At 45.7% G+C, this 22,874-nt stretch overlaps 1 protein-coding gene across 1 annotated transcript in view; it reads right to left on the bottom strand.

Annotated features, from left to right (window-relative positions):
- Positions 1-22,874, bottom strand: part of Ces5a (carboxylesterase 5A) — a 280,153-nt gene that overhangs the window by 53,225 nt on the left and 204,054 nt on the right. Inside the window, exons 20-21 of the mRNA XM_026778600.1 lie at positions 14,347-14,483; positions 3,407-3,525 (exon numbers count right to left, since the gene is read on the bottom strand). Of these exons, the coding sequence (XP_026634401.1) occupies positions 3,407-3,423 (17 nt within the window). The 5' untranslated portion in view covers positions 3,424-3,525; positions 14,347-14,483. The remainder of the gene's footprint in view (positions 1-3,406; positions 3,526-14,346; positions 14,484-22,874) is intronic.

Here is a 22,874-nt window from a genome sequence, read left to right as displayed (position 1 = left end):
TCAAGTCCCTAGGCTTGGGCAGTAGGCACTTTACTGACAGAAACAGCGCTTAAGCTCCTCCTCACTTGGTGTTTTAAAGCTTCATGAAAAGCTAAAATAAACCCCATGTGCCCAAAATATACTAAGCTGCCCCCAGCCTTGTAGTTTGGAGAACAGATTCCCCGTCATTGGTGAAAAGGATTCTTTCTTATGCACCTGCTCTTGGGATCTGGCTCCTCCAGACTTCTTAGTGATGTAGGTGTCGCTCATTTTCCCCTGTGCACTGGGTGCCAGCGATACTATAGACTAGAATCACCAAGTTCTAAATCCTCCCAGTTTCCCTCTGGCTGTTTCCATGGCAAACACCGGCACCTCTCCTGTTCTATGAGGGATACAGGCCAAGCCAAGAGATCTGCAAACAGTGTGCTGACCCCACTGGAGTCGTCCCTCTTTCCCTCTTCTTTAGCAATGGGTTGTATTTTAGTGCTGAAGCTGACGAGTGGGTCCTAGCCGTTCTGGGACTATCTCTCTGCTAGCACAAGGAGCCAGCTGCAGCCAAAATTCCCCCATCCTGGTTCCTGTAAATGACAGAAGTGCTGAAATGATGACCTGGGATCTGACTTCAGACAAAATTCCTTCCCTTTGATTCTGAGGCTTTGGACGCTGCATTTGGATGTTGAGCACAGCTCTGATCGTTCACCTGCCACAAGCTACTAAAGATGCCCTATGCTTTATGTTCCACTTATAACAAAGCAAAAGACCCATCACCTCAGAAGTGGGGACAGGCTATAAAAGCATGTAAACACCCACTCTTTAAAGGACTGTGCATTGGGAGAGGATACAGTCAGGGGACATGAATTGAGCAATATTTCAGGTTAGGAATTTGCTAATTATGTGACATTTGACAAGTCCTAAAGATGCTGTCCCCATCCTCAGGTAGGAGAAATGACATGATGGTGCCACTGTCTACCACTTTCCTCCCGCATCAGGACCAGTGTCCTAAGAAGCTGCCCATGGAAGACGTGGAGAGTCTGAGGGGAGAGGAGACCGTTCTGACTTTTTCCTCCTAATTCTGATACTATGTTGAGATCTTAAGTACCCCTTCCCCACATCAAAGGCTGAGGGAAAGATGGGGTTATTAGGAAGTGGTTGAGACTTTCAGAAGTTGTGACGTCGTAGGAGGCCCTTGAGTCTTTGAACCTCACCCAGGTCCCTTCCACATTCTTGAAGAAGTCCCCAAAGACCTCAAATTATGGTCCCTATCAGGTACAATCTTACATCCCTTAACTTATAGGAACTATTAAAGGCATCTCCCACCTTCTCCTGAGATGCCAACATTGGCTGCTCCTTTTTTACAATGCAAGCTCCCAGAGGAGGGTTGTGGGTGGTGGAGTCCAAGGCAAGGGCATGGGTGTACCAGCACAGATCATTATCAAAGCCCTGGGATCGAGGGAGAGGTGACAGTGTAGAGACTAAAGAATAGAAAGGAAGTAGAGGCAATAAAGAGTTTGCCTCCATCTGGATTCTGGCAGTGGACCAGCCTGGGGACAGGCCATTCCTCTTCTGTCTAGGGAGTTTGAACTCTGAGTCCTTGACCACAGAACCCTGGGCCAGCACTTGTTTTACGGGAAGAGGAGGAAGCCAAGGCAGAGCTACCGAACTCAAGAATAACTGCCTTTAGGTGAGAGGAAAACCAAGCTACTGCCTGGGATGAAACCCCCCTGGGAACTTGCAAGCCCCTCTGTCAGCAGGTATCAGTCAGCTTTGTACAGGGGCAGTCTCAGGGGACATCTGCCCAACTCAGGGCATGGAATCAGAACAGTGGCTCAACCAACATTTGTTTAATTAGGAGTGCAGAGTACTCAGGGGAAGGAAGACCCTTGCCTAACATGTTCCAGACCCTGAGTTAATGCCCAGCATTGCACTGCAATTATAATTAAAATTAATTTTAAAAATTAAAAAAGGAAGGAAGGAGGAAAAGAAGGAAGGAAGGAAGGAAGGAAGGAAGGAAGGAAGGAAGGAAGGAAGGAAGGAAGAAGTTGCCAATTAGCAAAAGAGTTAGCCAATGGTGAGAAACAGAAGATGTCCCAGTGATATGGGGGCCGGGAGAGTCTTGTTCCTTATCCAGGTTCTGCTATTCTAGTAGCTTTGAGCTGAGAGACCCAGGCTAGTCACACCCAGTCTCTCTAGTCTTTGCCTTGTTCATTTGTAAAGGAGGATTTAGAATTTTTGTGATTTCCTTGGAGACAAGGGCAGCCCGTCTGCATTGTAATCTCTCAGGACTAGTGAGAAAGAAATCCAAGAGAAGGGGAAAGACAGCCATGGTGAACTTCTCAGCAATCTCGCTCTGGCTTCCAATCTCTTTTACATCAGAAATTGTATAGGTGAGGTCATTTATTGACCTCAAGCAGAGCATCCACAGGTCATCAAGGAAACTGTATGCACCAGAGAAAGCAGGGAACTACTCACAAGTGAGTGAGAAAAAGTTGCTGTAACTGCGAACTTGAAGGTTCTCAACCAACAGCATAGCTTGAAGACTCAGAAAATGAAAACCTGTCAAAAATGTGAGGAGGGACAGAACGGGCTACAGTGACCAAGAAACACGGCAATTCAGCACCTGCTAAGTAGAAATCCCAGGCCATGCTTGACTCCCAAGGGAGGTGTCTCTTAGTTCTGAGGCTAAAACAAACAAAAAGCAATGAAGGAAAAGGAGTTTCAGGGCACTGAGTTCTCCGCGGACAGGGCTGTCCTAATCACAGAGGGCAGTCTCATCTGGTAGGAGTTTTATTAGGACTTAAAGTGATACCCAAGATAGCGGTGAGTTAAGGTGAGGCTTGTGTTTCTTTAGCTTTCTGTCTTTCATGAACGAGCACCGAGGTGAGGGCAGAGCCAGCTAGTACCTGGTGCTGGAGAAGACAGGGAATCCCTGAACCCCATGAGGAGTCTGAGATAAGCAAAAGGAAGCAGCTCATTGGTTATGGCTTCCCCGAGAGTCTGCCTCCTCCCTGAACCACGGTTGAAATCATGACTAAAATCCCCACGTCCCCTGGGTCACACAGGCATTGTGTCTGTGCCTCACACACCAGCCTTCAAAACAGATGCTCCCAGAGGGTATCTTATCTCTGTTCCCATTATTCAGAAAAGAAAGTTGGGATTCATAGGAGCTTAGTGACTTGTCCCTGCTAGCAGCTTGCTGGTGACATACAAAACCACTTCTCCAGCACAGTGTAATAGCCACACTCTCATCCTTTATGTCTCAGGTCAAACCTCCCTTTCCTGCTTCCCAGCAGGAGTCAGTGTCCTGTGTTTTTAATGCCTACCACCTATGCTGGTCAGTTTTGTTGTTGTAGTTTTTTTTTTTTCTGTTTTTTTTTTTTTTTGTCCATTTGACATAAACTTAGACATACCTGGAAAGATAGAATCTCACCTGAAAATTTCCTCCATCAGATTGGCCTTTGGGCATGTTGGTGAGGCACTTTCTTGATGGCTGATAGATATGGGAGGGCCCAGCCCACTGTGGGTGGTGCCTCCTCTGAGCTGGTGGTCCTGGGAGGTATAAGAAAGGTAGCTAAGAGGCTAGAGAGAGGGCTCAGGAGCTAAAAACACTGAAAGCTCTTCCAAAGGACCCAGTTTTGATTTCTAGCACCCACATGGCTACTCCCAACCTTCATTAACTCCAGTTTCAAGGGATCCAATGTCACCTTGTGGCCTCTGAGGACACTAGAAACACATGTGGTACACAGGAACACTTGCAAGCAAAGCACCTATATATATAAAACAAAGTAAAAAAAATCTGTAAACAAAACAAACCAAAATGGGTAGCTGAAAGTAAGCCTGGAAAGAAACCAGCAAGCAGGGTTCCTCCATGATTCCTGCCTCTGCTCCTGCTTGAGTGCTTATCCTCACTGCCTTCAAAGAAAGGCTGTGATGTAAAACTCACAGCCAAATAAATCCCCCCTCCAAGTTGCATCTGGTCATTTCGCAACAGCAGAAAGCTAAACTAGCCTAGCATTTCACATATCATCAAGCAGAAGAGTGGCCAACTTGACTTTATCATCCCTGGATCCCCAACTCCCTGTGCTCTCTCTCACCCAAAGAAGATTTGAAAATACTTTATTGAGTTGAATGAAGCAAATTTACAAAACTGATTCAAGGTCCATGCCCGTGTTCCATGCATGCAAAAAGGGTTGCCTGGCTGATTGTGCCTCCATTTTTAGAAGCATTTTTATTAGTGATTTTTAGAGTTAGTGTGGCCAAAATAGCCGACAGAAACAATTTAAAGGGTGAAAGAATTCTTTGGACTCATGGTCTCAGGGAGTTTCATTATGGCCGAGATAGCTTGGCATGGTGGTTCAGGCCATGGCAATAGGAATATGCAGTAGGAACGTGTACTGGAAGCTGTTCACATCATGCGGACCAGGAGTAGGAACTAGGAGGAGTCAGGAACTAGGTAGGGACCCTCCCATAGAGACCTATCTACCAGCTAGACCTATACCTCCTCAAATAAGCTCCACCAGCTGGGAGCCAAAACAGGAGCCTACAGTGGGCGTTTCAGATTGAAATCATAGCACTGCTGTTTCTAACCAGGTCTCCAGGGGCCCATGCAAGAACCTCTTCTCCCCCAGACTCCCACAGGAGCAGTCTTTCCCTCACTTCCCGTGAGAGTTTCCAAGGTAGTGTTACACAGTTGGAACTGCATGATTGTGGGGGGTCTTCCAGTTCCCACTGTTCTTACTCTTTTCCCTAGGACACCCCCACACACACCCTACAGAAGAGTTGCCAATGTGCTGTGCAGTGTGGTTCTTCCTCCCACTCCAGGGCAAGTTCCAGCTTCTCCAGGAAAGTCTCCCTGTACACATTGCTTTGTGTTCCTAAGCAGCCTAAAATGTAGATGAGCTTGGGCCTCGGCATCCAGCTGTTGAAGCAAAGCCTTCATGATTACAGAACCAGGAGATGGAGAGACGTTAAGGCCAGGTGTAAGGTCACAGAGAGAGGAAGTGACGTATGGGATGTGAAGTCAGACCTGCCTAACTCCCGGAACCTGCCGTCTCACACCATACAGGTTCTATTCTGTACGCTTGGCTACAGGTGATCAGTGGCTTTCCCTCCAGATGACGCACATGCCCTAGTCACCAGAAAGACACTTGGGCTAAACCAGACAGCATCTGAGAGTGTCCTGCTTCCTCATGAGAGCATTCGAGGAGAAGGCTACTGATTGACGTGGGTTGTAATAATAGTCATTTGAGTGTAATTGCTCCTTGAATTCCAGCCAACGCGGGACACACTGAGATGCAGCTGTACAATGTGTCTGGGTTCTCCCACACGGCACAGTCGGGAACAGGATGGTCAGCAGTGAAGCCAAGTGGGGGCTGAAAGAAGCCTGTCAGTTGCATCTTGATCTGCTTAAGACCCTGGAGGGAGGGAGAAGAAAGTTTGGGGTTGAAAATATAGTTCCTTTATGTCTACTGTTTCAATTAAAGGGGATAAAAATAAGAAAAAAGTTATTTCTTCCTTAGAAGGAAGCCACAGGCACAGGAATAAAAACCAGCAAGAAGGTATGATAGTCACCGTAATCTGGCTGTGCCACAAGAGCTGGGAAAACTCCCCAAGCTAGGCCTTACAAGGGCAGTGACATAAACTGCTCATTGAGTAGAACAACATTGGGGTAGTAGGGCAGACCTGGGCAGAAGAGCAGCCTGAGGGAGGTTAAGAGGCAGAGTCAGCGTGCTATGCTGAAAGTCACGCAAAGGGTGCTGGGTCAGGTATATCTACTGTTCTGTCACAGGCTGACAGGTGACCTCAGGTGAGTTAGTGTGTCTTTGTACCACTCCGGTTTCTCCCAGATGAGCCCCCATGGCTCATGGAAAGGCCAAGCACTCATCCCAGGGCCTCCTAAGAGAGGAAGTGGAAAGATGTTTGGATTGGAAACAAGCCAAAAAGGGTCATTTTCACTTGCCTAGGTTTATGCTAAAGCTACACTGTCCTCTCGCCTATGAGAACCACTGCCCTCTGTCTCTACTCCGTGATGGAGATGACAGGGAACTGGGAAGCCTCCCTGAACTGCCTGCACACTTTCCTATGTGCCTCAGCCTGCTGGGGAAGTGGGCAAAGTTGGAAGTGGTGACTAACAAGAGTCTTCCCTTCATACCTTCTCCTATGAAACAGGGCAGAGAGGAAGGAGGGACATCCCCTGACTAAGTCCAGCCATCTCCCCATATTTAGCACCACACCCAACCGGTGCCTGGAAATTAAACTAAATCAAACAAAAAACAAAGCAGTTAGATACCAGGACAAACTGGAAGACCATTGGGGTAGACCAGAGAGCAGCTAAGGGTATCTCAAAGAAAGGGAAAGGCATCATGGGCATCAATAACCGTGAGCTGAAGGTGTACCACAGTTGAAGAGAGAGGGAGCCAATCATCTATCGCATTGCAATTTAGTTGTGAGCTTCCAAGAATAAATCAAAGGCACCAAAAGGTGAAACAATTGCCCACAATTGTAGACAGCAAACTTGAGGCGTGTGGTCCCATTTAGCTCTGTGTTGACTGCATTGGTCAGGAAATATGGGGTCTGTTATGTCTTCTAACGTTTGAGCAAGATGATTCTTTCTCTGTGTTCCATGTCACCATACTAAAAATGTCAAATAAAATATATTTGACAGAATATTTATTGCCTTAGGTCTATTGGCATTCACTCTGTCCACAGCACACAGAAGACTGGAAGAGAACCGATACTCTCAGGAACTGATGAGTGTCAGGGGAACATTATCTCAGTTCCCTCACCCCTTGCCAGCAATCAGAGTAAGATGCTCCCCTATTCCCAGAGATTCCCCATAGAACAACCTCTGCCCATCCACTGTGATACCTACTTGATAACATACTTTCCGCATTCACCCACCAGCGCTCAGGGCCCCTCAAATAACACTTCCACTCCATCCTCTTGGATTGAGGGAGCTACACTAAGCTCTGGTGCAGCCCAGGTTCCTGCCATCTTCTTGCTCTGCCATCTCCTCCTCATCCCTAGTACTGCCTCCCACTCTGCTTTGTCTTTTTTGTTACAGGCATAGCTGTGCCCTGGATTACAAGGAACTCTCAGAGAAGCAATTTTCCTTCCCATTCTTTTCAAGCATCTTGGATGAGACTTTGTTTGCAAGGGAGCCTGGAGTCACACTCGGGTTCGAGTCTGTTAATAAGAAGGAGAATAGGTATTCGCAGTGGGAGACTTAAATTCTCTGCTTTAAAATTGATGGGTATCTACTTATTTTCTGTTCGGCAATACACACCTACGTCCAGGTACTGTTTTCTGAAGTACCAGAACACAGCAAGAGCAATTCTGTCTTTCATAGAAGAGACTGTGTCTCTGAGATGCAAGGCTTCCCTGAGTTCACAGCTAAGCCGCAAGAGGCACAGTGAAGCTCCGATGCCGGGTCCTGTTCTGTAATTATTTTGCCTTCCTTTATACGGAAGAATTTTACCTGGTTTGACATCCAGCTTTGAAGGAGCTAGGACTAGGATCCAGGGAAAGCCAGACAACACACAGAGAAAAATAATCCATATTGGGTGAGTGCCCAGGAGCCCCAGCCATCTGCCTGCTGCTTCCTTCCATGGCGCCTGCCCTGGACTGACCATTTGCAAATAGTCTGTGCCCAGCCTAGGCCCATGCCTATGGCACCATAGAGCTGTGGCTATGCTATCTGGCTCAGAGAGTGCAGCAGCACCTGACCTTTCTAAATAAAACATCTACCCCCCCAAAGAGACAGCAGCTCCCATTGTCCTTGTTGCCTGGGCAGCCCCTCCTGGGCTCAGCTCATGAACCTTGAATTGAATTGAATTGTACTCTCCCAGGATAGGAGCGTTTATTCTCTTGGGCCTGGCTGTTGTCATCTAAGAACTAGACAGTACAGAGGGACTGAGACACTAGGGTCCCCAGATCCTCTATAAAGCCATCCCCTTGCTGTCGTCAGTGTCGGTTGCCTAGCAACTGCCTTTGGCAGATGGTGGTACAGAGAGCATGCCAATCTCTCACAGGGCTAAAAATATATTCCGACGACAACAGGTCTATTTTAAAAGATACAAGGCGCTCCCAACGTCTTCCCTTGTCTGTGAAGAACCATACTATACCAGCTTGCTCTGGGCTTCTGATTCCATCTGACAGTGTGGAAGGGAGCATTCAAGGGGAAAAAAAAAAACAAAAAACAACCAAACAAACAAAAACCACAGGCCAAGCACAAAAGGAGTGCTCCAGACATTGACATGGAATAAGAGAGATGGGAGGAAGAAAGGAGAAAAGAACTAGCAAAGTGGGAAGAAATATCTAGGGCCTGACTGTTGTCATGCAAGAACTAGACAGCACAGAGGGACTGAGCCAATAGGGTCCCCCAGATCCTCCATGAAGCCATTAGCAAGCCTCATCTAGTCCTATTTTTAAGCTATTCAGGAGGGTGGGGTTAAGGAAACAAGTTCATAAATCAGAGAAGCCTAGGGATGGAAGAAACAAGCTCCCATTTCACAGCTGGGTAAGCAGAGGCATGAAGATGGGCACTGGCTCATTGTCCTGCTCATAGGGCACAATCTCTGGAGACTGTCAGCCTCTGGCCAGCTCAGCCTATCCAATCACCACCAGGGCAGGAGCAAGTCCATCTGAGCATGTGCATACCATCTGCATATTAACTCATTTGTACAGCTACACAAGGAGCCTCATGTACGCACTCACTTGTACACTCATGTCTGTAGCCACCCACTGATATACTCACACTTATACTAAGACATGTGGTTGCTCACTTACTCATGTGCTCCTTTCTGTGGCTATTCATTATATGCACACATGCCCGTGGACATACATATATACACATGCATGAGAATATTTAGATCCTCATATACACATCCATACCATGGTCATTCATTTATGTTTTCTTGTGTATGTACTCATGCATGTCATCATTCATTTATGCAGAAGGTATTTATTAAGTCCCTGCTGCCCTATTGTACCACACCCTGGAGGGCAACTACACCTGATCCTCACATCCTGTTACTCGTAGCCTCCTAGGTAAGACAGGTACTGGACAGACAAGAACAAGGTGACCCATTGCTGCAGCCACTAGTATCTCATCCAAGTCTGGCCCTATTTACAGCCTCTACAGCCTCTGGCCATTACTTAATTGAGACCGTAAGAAAAAATACGGGCGGCTCAGTCACATTTATTAAACAAAATATTAAACAAGTATATGCCAGGACGGCACTACTCAGAGTCGAGATTTAATCACACCTTCTGAGATTTCCTAGGTCTGCTTTATCAAATGAAAAACAAAACAAAACCTTGTTTCCTTGCAGGGTTATGGACAACATGGAGACTCCCGTGCAGGCAAGTAGGTCCCAGTTGCTGCCCTCTCCAAATAGGACCTGTGTCTCTGGGCAGTTATTGACCGGGATAACCCAGTTATGGAAAGGGGAGAAATGCATGGATCCAAGTCCCTTCTCTACAGATCTGACGGCGGTCTGTGTGTGTGTGTGGGGGGGGGGGATGGATGGAAGGAACACAGCTTTATCCTGAGGCTAAGCCAAGAGGTGAGGGACACCACATGGTGATGGTGAGAAGTGACTTGGCAAAGGAACTAAGAACCAAGAGACCAGAGGGGGCAGTGTGGGGTCAGCAGCTCTCTGTTGGTCTCTTGTTGCAAGTGAAGATGCCAAGGCTGGAGCAGACGCTTCCCGAATCAGAATGTCTACTGAAGGATATGCCCTTTAAGCAAAATCCCTGCTAAGATTATGATGTTTGAGAGCCACTGGCTTGGGCCTTGGAGAGGAACTCCCTGGGGAGTCATGATCACAAAATGCCGCTTTGGAATGTGAGGTCCTGGCCTGGATCCTGGAGCAGGAAAAAAGGACCTTAGTGAGAAACTGGGCGAAACCCAAAACACGTCAGTAGCTTCGTTAACGGGACTGTGCCCATGTTAATTTCTTCGCTTTGATCGTTGTTCCGTGGTTACATAAGACATTAGCACCAGTGAACGCTCAGGGAAGGATCTATGGGGACTTTCTGTGCTGTGATTGCTACTCTTGTGTAAATCTCAAATTATTTCCAAATTAAAAGTCTAGAGGGAACAAGGGGGAGTGGGGAGGAGTCTGTTTTGGCTCAGAGCCCATCATGGGCCTTGCCCAGTCCACCACAAACACTGTGTGGAAGCTGACTGCTCCAAGCTGGCATTAACTAAGCCAACACAGGTAGTTGAGAGCCCCCTCTCAAAATGCACACGAGGTACCCAGGCGTGTTGTTTCTCTTCCCTGCCGCTCACACTGGGGCCTAAATGTCAAGCCCAATGAATTACATTTTAATCTGTCTGTGTTATCAACCTGGCCAAGGACTTAATTGGATGTCAGGCACACCCGCTGGAGAGTTTGCATAATTCATCAGGATGGAGGCTGGGGAGGCCTTTCATCATAGGCCAGAGAGGAGGAAGAGAGGAGGGAGAGGGAAGAAAAGAGCAGGAGATGAGGAGAGGACGGAGGGGAGACAGGAGTTGGTGAGGGAAAGGCCTAGGAGGAGAAAGGAGAGAAGTTAAGAAAGAGAGGAGCTGGAGAAGGAGTCAGGTCAGGGAAGGGGAGGGTGGAAGAACCGGAAAAGAAAGGGAGCTGGTGGGGTTGGGAAATGGACCCAAAACAACTCTCTCATCAGGCAGCCAGCCACTCTGCATTGAGGTCTCCATTCATCCTGCCAGGAAAACTTCCCAGGGTCTCCTCTAGAATGCTGGGCTGATTGCTAATATCTTACTGACATTATTAACCAAAACATCTGCCTTTGCAACAATGAATCCTCTCCTTCAGAAGATAACATCTGCCTGGGAGGAGTCTTGCTTGAATGGCCAAAGTGGGGGGGGGGCCTTCCAACTCAGGCTATACGAAGAAGCTGTCTCTATCAACTAAGCCCACCAGAACTTGAAAGCCATTCACTTGAGCTCTCTGCCATCACACTTGCCCCAGCTATGCCCTGTTCCCCACTGACCCTGCATACTGTCCATCTTTATTTACATGATGCCCATTTACAAACCCACATGTGTAGAAGCCTTGGGAGGTCCTTGTGTTCACAGACATGCACTAGAGAAACCTGGAATGTTAAACCCACAAGGTTCCTTCAAGGGAAGGAATGTGTAACCTGTTATCCACTCAGAAGGCTGGGAGTGTCCATGGTTAACAGCCTGGTGGGTGGCCTTTGCTTTATCTGTGACCAAGACCACACAGTAGCCTCCCTTAGACCCTTATCTTGAGCTTGTTTTTCTCAGTCAATCTATAGAAACCCTCTCTAAGGGAGACTTCAAGTGTTCTTTACAAAGAGTCTCCATGTAGTCACATCTGATCTTTATTTAACTTACTTTGTGATTTATTGTAAACCCAGGATTAATTATCACCAAGAAAGTTTTCAACAAATTGTGCTGTGCCTAAATATTCCTAAAACAATACCAGCTATTTGCTATATTGAACCAAACTATCTTCCAGCCTCCTGTGGGTCATTACTCTGCTGTCCATGGTGGTCTCAGAGACCCCCACATATATTAATTAACAGTTACAGAAAATTTCTCCTAAAATATAATATTTCATAACAATAATTGTTTGTTGTACACATTTTCTGTGAGTTCAGAATCCAGATGCAGCATCTGGGAGTCTCTGGCTCTAGCTGTTTCTTGATACTGGAAGAAAGCTGTTGACTTGGGCTGTGGTCTCAACTCAAGGTACACAGAGGGAAATTTTGCCTCCAAACAGGCCTGCATGGCAGTTGGTGGATTCAGTTCCAAGATGGTCCCTGGACAATAGATTCCAGGTGCTCACTCAGATCCACTGCCAGTCACAGGTCTCCTTCAGTTCCTTGTCACGTGGGCCCCTAAAGAAGCTGACAGATGGGGTACTGAGTGGACTCAGAGGAATGAACTAATAAGCAGGAAAGACTACTGAGCAGAGAAGCCACAATCCTTTCATACCTGCTCGCAGAAGTGATGGAATGTTGTCACATTTCTGTTTCTTGAAGTGAATCCCTATCCCAAGCCCACACTTGAGGGTAGAGTCAAGGGCTGAGCAGCGGACCCATGTGCCTACTTCAATGCTTCATGGCAATTCTCATTCTAGAGTCCTGGCCATGCCCTGATAGCTCTACCCACCTACCAGTAGCTCATGGACAGTCTCCAATAGACTGAGACCCAACCCACAATCACACCTCAGAAATGATCCTAGAAGGCCCAGGCTGTGTCACCAGCCTCCTACTTGACAGTGCTTCCCTACCGAGGCTGAGTCACTCTGAGGCACAGGCTTCTCCTCTCCTGGCCCTTTGCTCCCCCTACGCTGAGGATAGGTTAGATCAGACCTCCAAGCTAGAGTTCTCCCAAGGTCCATACAATATGTCACAATACTCGTGTGTGTGTGTGTGTGTGTGTGTGTGTGTATGTATGCATGTTTACATGTGTACATGTGATGGGGTGTGTGGAGACCAGAGACCAAAATCAGGTGTCTTCCTCAATTGTTTCTCTACCTTAATTTTTAAGACAGGGTCGCTCACACCAAGCCTGGAGTTCATCAATAGGCTAGACTGACTGCTCAGGAAGCCCCAAGGACTTTCCTGTTTCCGCTTCCTGAGCACTGGGATTACAGGCCTGAGTCACTGCACCTGGCTTTTTATATAGATGCTAAGAATCAGAATTCAGGCCCTCAAGCTTGCATGGTAAGCTTTACCCACTGAACCATCTCCCCAGCCCCTGAGCCATTTCTCAAGACAGAAGCAGATTAGGAACCTATGGGACAAAGAGCATCTGACATTCCAGTGTCACTTGACTGTCCCTGTGATTAGTTCTATCTCACTCCCGGCCCAAATGTCACGAGTCAGGCTCTCCCTGGAGATCCACGTCCTTTCCCCCACTTTACCCTACAACTCAGAGCTCTGTGCCCACATCAGGAGGTGACCTATCCTTGCCCCTTAACCCAGATCCTTCCTGTCCAAAGGTTCATGCCAAAGGCAACCAACAGCTAATCACACAGATGAAACCACTTTTATGAATGATTTTCTCTTAAGATTTAAAAAGCACTCCATTTTTCATCCATTTACACATTCCAAAAATGTTCCCCATCTGTTGTCTCGTTTAATCTATCAAAAGTTATTGGGTGGGTTGAAGATAATGCAACCATGGCAGAGCTGCAGGGGAAAACATTTCTGGCATATTCTGAGATCTCTCTGCCTAAGCTTGACAGCGTGCCAAGCCCTTTCCACCAGTAAAATGCTCCTTATTCTTATTAAATCACAGGAGATTATCTATAGTTACTACCTTCATTCCCAAAAGGAGAAAACTGACAAAGATATTTTAAAATAAGTATATCCATTGTCCTTGAACTAATAAATAATCAAAGTCATGATTTAATCCCTGATCCCAGAGTTCAATTAACCATAACACTTTCCAATCACAGAACCTCAGGGAGTTAAAGAGATTTGTTCTGGTCCTTCACAGAAATGATTTTGTATTTTCTATAACAAAATCCCTGGGGCCGGGTACTTTAAAAAAAAAAAAAAGAGGTTCTTGGTTCTTGTAGTTTGGAGGCTGAATATTAAAGATAAACCCCATTGGCTCAGCCTTTGATGATGAGATCTCTCTGCCTAAGCTAGTCTCTTGATGGCTAGAATTTGTACAAAACAATCACATAGTAATGCAAGAAGCCTGTAGTAGGAGTCAGAATTCTTCTTTTTCCCTGTTATTGCCAGAACTAATCAGGACCCTGTCTACAACAACTGCATGAATCCCTTCCAGGACTACAGCCCTATAACCTACTCATATCCATCAGGCTCCACCTCTTAACTGCCTCAACACTACCACAGTGGGGACCAAGCTTCCAGAGCACTCACTGATCTTTGGGGAACACATTCACACTACACCCAGACTGTAGGGCTCCATAGATCTGAGTGAGTACATAATCACTACTTGATCTCTGTTTTAAAATAAAGTAATAAATATTTTGATTCTACAATCTGAGGAATGGCCTGAGCTCATTAACAAGTCCCTAAGTGATGCTAATGCAGCTAAGCCAATGAGCGCACACTGAGTAGTCAAGGCTCTACATTGCATTGGTCCTCAAAGTACCTGCCCCCTTCTCCCATGTGGGGTCCTCACAGGTATCCAGGCTACAGCACTGGATAGAAAACTCAGATAAATGTTTTGCTCATGGCAAAGAAGAAAAGAGAAGAGAAAAGGACAGGAGAGAGAAAGAGAGAGAGAGAGAGAGAGAGAGAGAGAGAGAGAGAGAGAGAGAGGAAGAGAAGAGAAGAGAAGAGAAGAGAAGAGAAGAGAAGAGAAGAGAAGAGAAGAGAAGAGAAGAGAAGAGAAGAGAAGAAGGGCATTACCAACTGGTAGTCAAGGAGTCCTGTATCCAGATCCCCTTCCTCTTTACTGCTCAGCTTTGTGCTTCACATTGGCTTCATTTCCAGGTCAGTGCAATAATGCAAAGGCTGCTTGAAGGATGAAGACACAGTGGGATGTCCTGAAAAAAAAAATGTAGTTTGCACTGGTGCGCCAAAGTCGTAGCAAGAAAAGATTATGATAAAGTCAGCTAAATGCAGCCCCTGAGTGCCTTTAAGTACTTTCTCCAACACAGGGAGATTCCAGATGCTCCACTTCCCCTAAACCTGACTAGGGTGTCTTTGACATTCAAACTAAATAGCAATGCCAAGGCTGTGGGGCAGGTAGAAGACATTGAACAAAGGAATGGGAAGATGGAAGTCAGGTCTGCTAGGTTATTCACACACTGGAAGCAGAGATCTCCTGGGTTATAGCTGGGGTGAGTGTATCAAAGCAGATGAGGTTCAACACCTTAGACCCATCCAAGGCATGGCTGAGACAACTGGAGGTACTTCTCACCCTCCTGAGAAAGCGGTTCCTCAGCGTTGCTGAGGAATGAGGTGCTTGCCTCACAAGCCTGCTGGCAGACACACTATGCAGATGGAAAATTGAGAGCATCCCCCACATCCAGCCCCCTCCTCAGAATCCTCAGAATGAAGAGCAAGCAGCAGGCCTACCTGCACACCCCTAATGCCTAAAGGACACACTGTCTGGTTGCACCCCACACCTCAAGTGATCTTATAACTTTTGGGGTGTGTGTGTGTGTGTGTGTGTGTGTGTGTGTGTGTGTGATATGTGGGGGTATAAACAACTAGGTTAGTGTATATAGAGATCATAGGAAGAAACACTGGGCATCCTCTTGTGCTGTAGGATAATGCTCTCATATCAAATCTTGTAAAGATTTGATGTGGGATTCCCCTCTGTATGCTGTGAATATGTTTTATTACTACTGGTTAATAAGGAAATCACTTTGAACTATGGCAGGGCAGAATATAGCAAGGCAGGAAATCCAATAGAGATAGAGGAGGAAAGAAGGCCGAGTCAGGAAGGTACCACGTAGCTGCTGAAGAAAAAAAGATGCTGCCAGAATCTTACCAGTAAGCCACAGCCTCATGGTGATACATAGATTAATAGAAATGGGTTAATTTAAGATTTAAGAGCTAGCTAGAAATATGCCTGAGCCATCAACTAAACAATGTTGTAATTAATATAGTTTCTATGTGATTATTCAGGTCTGGGCAGCTGGGAAATGAAAGTGTAGTCATTGTTTACAAAGATTTTTCCCTCAAAATGATTTAATAAAATGCTGTTGGCCAGTAGCCAGGCAGGAAGTAAGTATAGGTAGGACAACCAGACTAGGAGAATTCTGGGAAGAGGAAAGGCAGTGACATAGTCATCAGCTAGATGCAAAGGAAACAAGATGAGAATACCTTACTGAGAAAAGGTACCAAGCCATGTCAGTAAACATAGATAAGAATTATGGGTCAACTTAAGCTGTAAGAGCTAGTTAGTAATAAGCCTGAGCTAATAGACCAAACAGTTTATAATTAATATAAGCCTCTGTATATTTCTTTGGGACTGAATGGCTGCAGAACTGGGTGGGACAGAAACTTCCATCTACACTTCTGCATCAATCCCAGCCTTATTCTCTTTAACAGGTTCTCTCACTGAATATAGATCTAAGATCAGGTATCCAACAAGCCTCAGACATCCTCTTGTCTCTCCCACTTGACTATACCCCCAAGTACTAGAGTTACAAATACATATGAGATCACATTCAACTTCCTGAATGCTGGGATCCAAACTTGGCTCCTCATTCATGTGCAACAAGCTCTCTCACTCACTGTGCCACCTCCACAGCCCCTTTTTTATATTGATGGTTCAAATCCAACCTTATCTAGACTCTTCCTTGCACACATTGCTCCAAACCCACTGGATTTCTCCCTGTCACTTTTAATGTGTTGATCCATCTGCCTGGCACTGCCCTGGCTCCAGCCACCAGCATCTTTTACTTGGATTACTGAAAAGTAGGAGACAGGGGGACTACTGCTAAAATAAGACCCATTTCATCACCCCTCTGTAAGAAAGCTGCAAGGACTCCTGTCTAGACTAAAGCCACATCTTTTTATCTTGTAACTTTCTTACTGGCATGTTTTATATATTGAGCGTATCCCTCCCCCTCTGTGTCCTACCCATCCTACACTTCCCCCCTTCTCTCCTCCCACTAAGCCCCTTCTTTTCCCTAGATAATTTTCTACCTGCTTTATATATGCACACATGATTTTATGTATAGGAACCACAAATGAAAGAAAACATACTCGTCATTCTGAGGCTGGCTTCATTCTCCTCTTATGACTATCTCCAGTCCTATCCAATTTCCTGTCACTGACAGAACTCCATTCATCTTAAAGCTACAACCTTCCCAATGGTCTCCACAGCCTGACATGCTTACGGCTCTCTCGTTTGTTCTTGGCCTCACTGCTTTCTCTTTTCTTATTCACTCCTATCCAGCCACACTAGCTTGTCCCATCCCCTTCCTCAAATGCATTAACCTTTACATGTGATATTTCCTCTTCCAGGCCTGCTCCCTCCTTCACATGCTTCTTAATTCCCTGTTTACATTTCATCTTGATAGTGAGGACTCCCTGAGTAACCTATTTAAAGTTGCAACCCAACCCCAATGTTCAATGCCCTTTACTTAATATTTGTATAACAATAAATTACCTTCTAACCTGCTGCGTGCTTGACATGCATGCTATGTCTATTGTTCATTGTTCTCCATTGCCTCAGCTACAAAGTGAACTTGAAGAGTATGTGGATTCTTATCTTGTTCAATGATACATTCCAGATATTCAATAGATGCCCAGTAAGTATTTATCGATTAAATAAATGAGCATGTAAAATACATCATCACTGCAGACAAGACTAAATACACAGTAAATATTTGTTATTTAAATATCAGTGCAGTATTGATCCATGGGCTAGATGCAAAAATGTGGCTCAGGCTGAGCCTGAGGACTCATAAGGATGTGCAGAAAGTGCCAAGTCCTCTGCTAGCGGCAACCATTATGGTCGCCATCGATTAGACAGGCTTCTGCAGAGAAATGAATAGAAATCCATTAAGTGTGGGGGGATGGAGAGAGAGTAAGAGATTGAATCCACACAGCACAGTGGAAGCTGACAAGTCCCAGAATCTGCTATTGGAAAGTAGGAGACATTATATGTAATCGGTGTAGTCAGAAAGCCTGAGGAAGGTAAGAGCTGTCAAAAAGCTCTGTCTGAGACTGGCAGGCTAGAGACCCAAAAACTGATGCTTGAGCTTGTCCCAGGACAAAACAGTCAGGAGAGGAGGCTCTTCCTGCTATTCTTGCTCTATTTAGACTTTCAGCTAAATGGATGAGGGCTATCCACAAAGGATAGGACTAACTCTAATCCTCATCTAAAAACACCTTCACAGACACATCCAGAATGATAGTTGACTGAACATCTGAGCACCAAGCTGCCCAAAGTTGGTACATAAAAGTAATTACACAGGCCCCTTGGGCTTGCCATGTCTTCTGTTTTCACACACCAACGTGCAGCTAACCAACAAGGACCTGCCTGCCAAGAACCACTTCTCCATAGCTCATTAGTCTCGACTCTAAGCTCTGCACCATTGTAAAAATGGCAGCCTCAGGTTCCCTCTGGACAAATACCTGAATGTTACCTTCTCTGCCTTTCCCCTGAGCTGTCCTGATAACCTGCTTTATTAATTGGCGTCTCTCCTCTCCCAGAACACTGTCCTTCCCAGACACACTCTGCCCACTCCTCCTGGGACTCTCGAAGACATGAAACAGCCATGCTGCCTGAAAACCACTTCACCACTAAGTTATCAGGGACAGAATTTAGTAAACAGGAAGCCACAGAGAAGAAACACTGAGTCAGAGATGACACACAAAAACTAAGGTTGCCAGAGCTGACTGAGTTCCAGTCTGCATGGAGGTCCTTCACCTCCCCTGAGTACAGAGCCCCTGTTCTCGGGTTCCATGTCCTCCTGACTGCGGACAGTGTTTGCTACTGTGTACTTTACCCCACCACCTGCTCTAGGCCTCTGTCATTTCTATTCTTCCCAAGGCCATCTTCGGAAGGCTGATTGGATCCTTGCAATGTTTGAAAAAGCAAGGAGACTGTTCTGTTTGCTTTGCGTGATGCTGCCATAGGCACTTTGCAGGCCAGACTCTTTCCTTCCTCGGTGTGCGTGCTGGCCTCTGGGTTAGCTATGCCAAGAGATAACACCCCTGGAACAGCCTCCTGGTGATGATGCTCAAAGGCAAAGCATCTGTTAGCCAGCTAGAAGCGTCATCCTGGTATCTCTTTTTAATTGGGTCCAATCACACACTGTGTCCCTAGCTAGCCCTGATACCATCTACCAGCACTGAATCACCTTCTTTGATGCTTCTGAGTTTTGGCAGTAAGTGCTCCTTTAAGTCTCGTTATTCTCTATGTGATACCAGCATAGTTCATTCTAACTAGCTCACTCCCATCTAAGTAGACATGTGCTCTAAGTAGACGCCGCTACATTATGGGTATTTGTTCCCTCTAAATTTCACATTGCAATGTAATCCCTAAAGTATACATTAGTGGATATGCAAGCAGGGCATTTGGGATGTAATTAGGATTAGATGAGATCATAAGGATGGAGCCTTGGTGATGATGTCAGTGGCTTTATAAGAAGATTCAAATTAGATACTTGCTGTCTCTCTGTGAGAACCCCGGAACCACCTGGGGACCCTCCAGCGTGTGTTCTCCCTGGATGTGCTGTCTCCCTTTTAGACCACCCAGCCTCCAGAACCATGAACCAAATAAACCTTTATGCTTTATTAATTACTCAGTGTGTGGTATTCAGCCATAGCAGTAGAAGATGAACCAAGAGAGATGCTCTCCGAGAGTGGAGAATGAAGCTGCCAGAGGTTTCCAGCAGGCAAAATAAAGACTTTATTTTAGACAATAAATGTCTTGAAGATAAGGAGCATTTTAATGAAGAGAAAGGGGTTTGACCCCTTGTTACATATTAATTATTGTAGTTTGTCTATTGGGTGCTTATTGTGCACAGGACATTGCTCTGTGTGCTTCATCTATATCTCCACATATTGAATAATTATCAAGAAGGAATGTTGTGATTGCTCTGTCTTGACAGACGAGGAAAACGAGACACACAGATGTTCCATACAGCCTCAAAGGGGCTTTGGGAGACCAGACAGATCTACATTTTTGACACAAAGGCCAGAATGAGAGAAATGTCACACGAGAAGGAAGGAGAGCATAAGCTTTTCTCCCATGGAATACACTTGCATGCCTCACTAACATGGAGAATTCAGTATGACCTTCAAGATATAACTTCAGATCTTGCTCTTCTGGAGATGTCTCCCTAACCAATCCCTGTCCCTAGCAAAGCTGGGTACTCCCTTATTTGATTTGTCCTGCCAGGAGTATAACACTGGTCCAGCCACACCAGCCCTAAGTAGCGTGTGCCTCCATATTTCACTCTCACTGGGCAGGGAACTCCCAGAAGGTAATGTCCATTTGGGATTCCAAGGTCTTCCCAAAGCTGTGGAGGGCACATAAGTGCTCAATAAACCCTCCTGACAATGCCGCTGCCTCCTTCACACCTCAGACTTGCCTGACAAAACTCATTTAGTCCTCAGAGACTGCCAGAGGGATGAGTGACAGAGGAAGGTGGCTAAACCATAGGGGAATATTCATGGCAGGAGAATCCACTACAGGGTGTAGCTGCTACTCTGCAGTTAATTCTCCATGTGACCTTGAGAAGAACCCTTTTCCAAAGGCCCTCCTCTCCATCAGCAAAACTATCTCCATGGTCCTGAGACTCCTAATATCTGGGTTGGGCACATGATTCACCTAAACTTGTTAAACATGCCACTTTTCCCATAATTCAGGATCTTGATTTAATTTTAACAAATGTAGCAAAGTATGATGGATAAACAATATTCTTTTTCCCTTTTCTAAAAGGCTTATCATTCTTTCCACTTCTAATCCTTCTCCCCTTTTGGAATATTGAGTTCCAAGAGTGAATAAATTATATCATCTCTGAGTTGCCAGCAATGTAGATCTCATAGGGGCCAGCAAAAGAGGGAGCAGTGGTCCTTTCTACCTACCCCAGTAAACAGCCTTACCTTTCAAAGTAAGATAGACTTCTGACCATTGAAAGTAGCCCTGGAGAATGCCTGCCTTCACCCCAACCTTGCCTGTTTCTCTGTTCGGTATTCATGTTGAGATTCTCTGAGGACAACCATTTCTGTCTGGAGAACCCTGAGATAAAATATTTGCCCTCTCAGGGAAGGGGTGTTACTCTATGGCTTAATGGGGCAAAGGGTCCTTTGAATCCTGGCTGGGGAACTAATGGAGTTGACCAGAAACTTAAAACATACAGATACAAGAGAGGCGACTGAGACTCCTATATAGTAAGAGACAGAAATATCAGCTATTTCTGGCTAATGCTGAGAAAATTTTCTTGCTGCTGGCTCTGGTTTGCTTTGCTTAAAGAGTCCAGACTGTAAGCGATACCTGCTGTTGTCAGGAATGGCTGGATCTAGGTGTATAAACTCCAGACTGTAAGTGATGCCTGCTGATGTCAGGAATGGCTGGATCTGGGTGTGTAAAGGAAGCTCATTAGGAGTGCACCTCTCTCCTTTTCTGCACAGATCATTTTCATCAATGTGTCAATCTACTCTCATGTAAAACCAAGCTGTGAATTCACCCCGGCAGATAATTCCATGGAAAAGGCTCTGTTTCCCTCTGGGTCACACAAAAGTCTCAGCAATGACTCTTGCTGTGTAACCTGAGCTGTGTGTCCATTCTGCAGCCATCCTTAGGGCCTTGGAGTAGAAACCATTAGCTGGCCAGGATAGGGAGTGAGGAGCTGTGTCTGATGCTTCCCTTCATGCTTGCCCATTAACTGAGAATAAGGAGGTAGCTTCCCAGTGGAAATGTTAACTCCAGAATCTGAGACCATACAGGGGAGGCTGCAAAGTGAGCAGTAGTGGGCAGATAAAGGGCTGAGGCCAGGTGTAAAGCACTACCAAATGGGCTATGAATCAGGGGCATCCTCTCTGACCCCCCTAGACCTGAATCCGGCAGAGCCAGAAACCAGGAAGCAGGTGTATGATGGACTGAGAGTACTGGAATTGCTTTACAGTTCGGACTCAAGAAGTAAGAAAAGGTTGGGGAGGCAATGTTGTGTGGGTAAGAGGTGTGGAGGACTGGAGAGAAATTGGTGAGGGGAAACATGATTAAGATATATCATGTGAAAAATTCTTTTCAATAAATAAAATCAGAAGGCTTTTCCAAAAGGAAGAGTAGGACAGGAAAGTCTGTTTTAAGATATGAGTGAACCAAAGACCATCAACAAATAGCTCCTGTGAGTAGTTATAGGAATCCCCTCCCCAACAAGAGGAAGCACGCATTCCTTTTAAGGGGTGCATTAAGAACATGCCAAGGAAGCCAAAGCCATGGATCCTGGAACACACACAAACCAATTCAGAATAACAACCACAAAAAATTCATTCCAAACTGTAATAGAGTTTAGTTGGATATCAGTAAGAAATACAAGAGGAGAATCTCCAAACACTAGCATATTAAAGAGCCTATCTCTAGGTAATTTAAAACTTAAAAAAAAAAAAGCTCTCAAATGAAATTTTGGAATACTTGAAGTGAATTTAAATCAGTATATAACATTCCCAAATTAATAGGATGCATCTAAAACCTGGAGGGAGGCTATAACCTTAGACGTGTATATTAGGAAGAAGAAGAAACGTCATTCTTCGGAAAGTCTACAAGAAATTAGAAAACAACAAAATTAACCCAAAGACATCAGGAAGAACACAGTATGGGGCTGGAGAGGTGGCTCAGCAGTCAGGAGCTCTTCCAGAGGACCTGAGTTCGCTTCCCAGCACCCACATGGAGTGCTCACCACCACCTGTATCTCCAGTTCCCAGGTATGGCTGGCCTCCATGAACACCCACACAGCAGCAGACACAGACATATAAGTGAAAGTGAAGATAACCCTTCTAAAAGAGCACAATAAAGCTAATATAAAAAATAAAATAAGTTTAAAAAGAAAGACAGGAGAAAAATCAGCCAGGCTGTGCTGGGGACACAGCCCCGCCTCTCTTATTACTACAAACGGAGCCCAGACGTGTGGGTAACTGAGTCCACAGAAAGCCTGAGAAAGCTTGGAAAAGAACAGAGTAAAGCATGTTTCTTGTGGCAATTTCTTGGGTCTGCTCTGCTTGCTAGAGGCAAGCAAGCGCTCTCATCTAAGAGAGGCTTTCCTGACTCAGCTTTAGCTGCAAAACCCTGCAGCTCATTAAGAGGTCTTGCCACAAAACACTTAAACGCATGCTTTTCGGTTTTCAGCCGTAGCAGGAAAAAAGCTGTGCCGTTTAAAAATGCCGGCTTTCTGGGCTGTCCTGCCAGGGCAAACTCTGACTCTTTTACGCAGGCGGTTTGTGCGGTTTGCAAGCACAGGCTGCTG

This window comes from Microtus ochrogaster, chromosome 4 (assembly GCF_000317375.1).
Source record: "Microtus ochrogaster isolate Prairie Vole_2 chromosome 4, MicOch1.0, whole genome shotgun sequence".
NCBI lineage: Eukaryota > Metazoa > Chordata > Mammalia > Rodentia > Cricetidae > Microtus > Microtus ochrogaster.
This window is presented reverse-complemented; position numbering and strand designations above follow the sequence as displayed.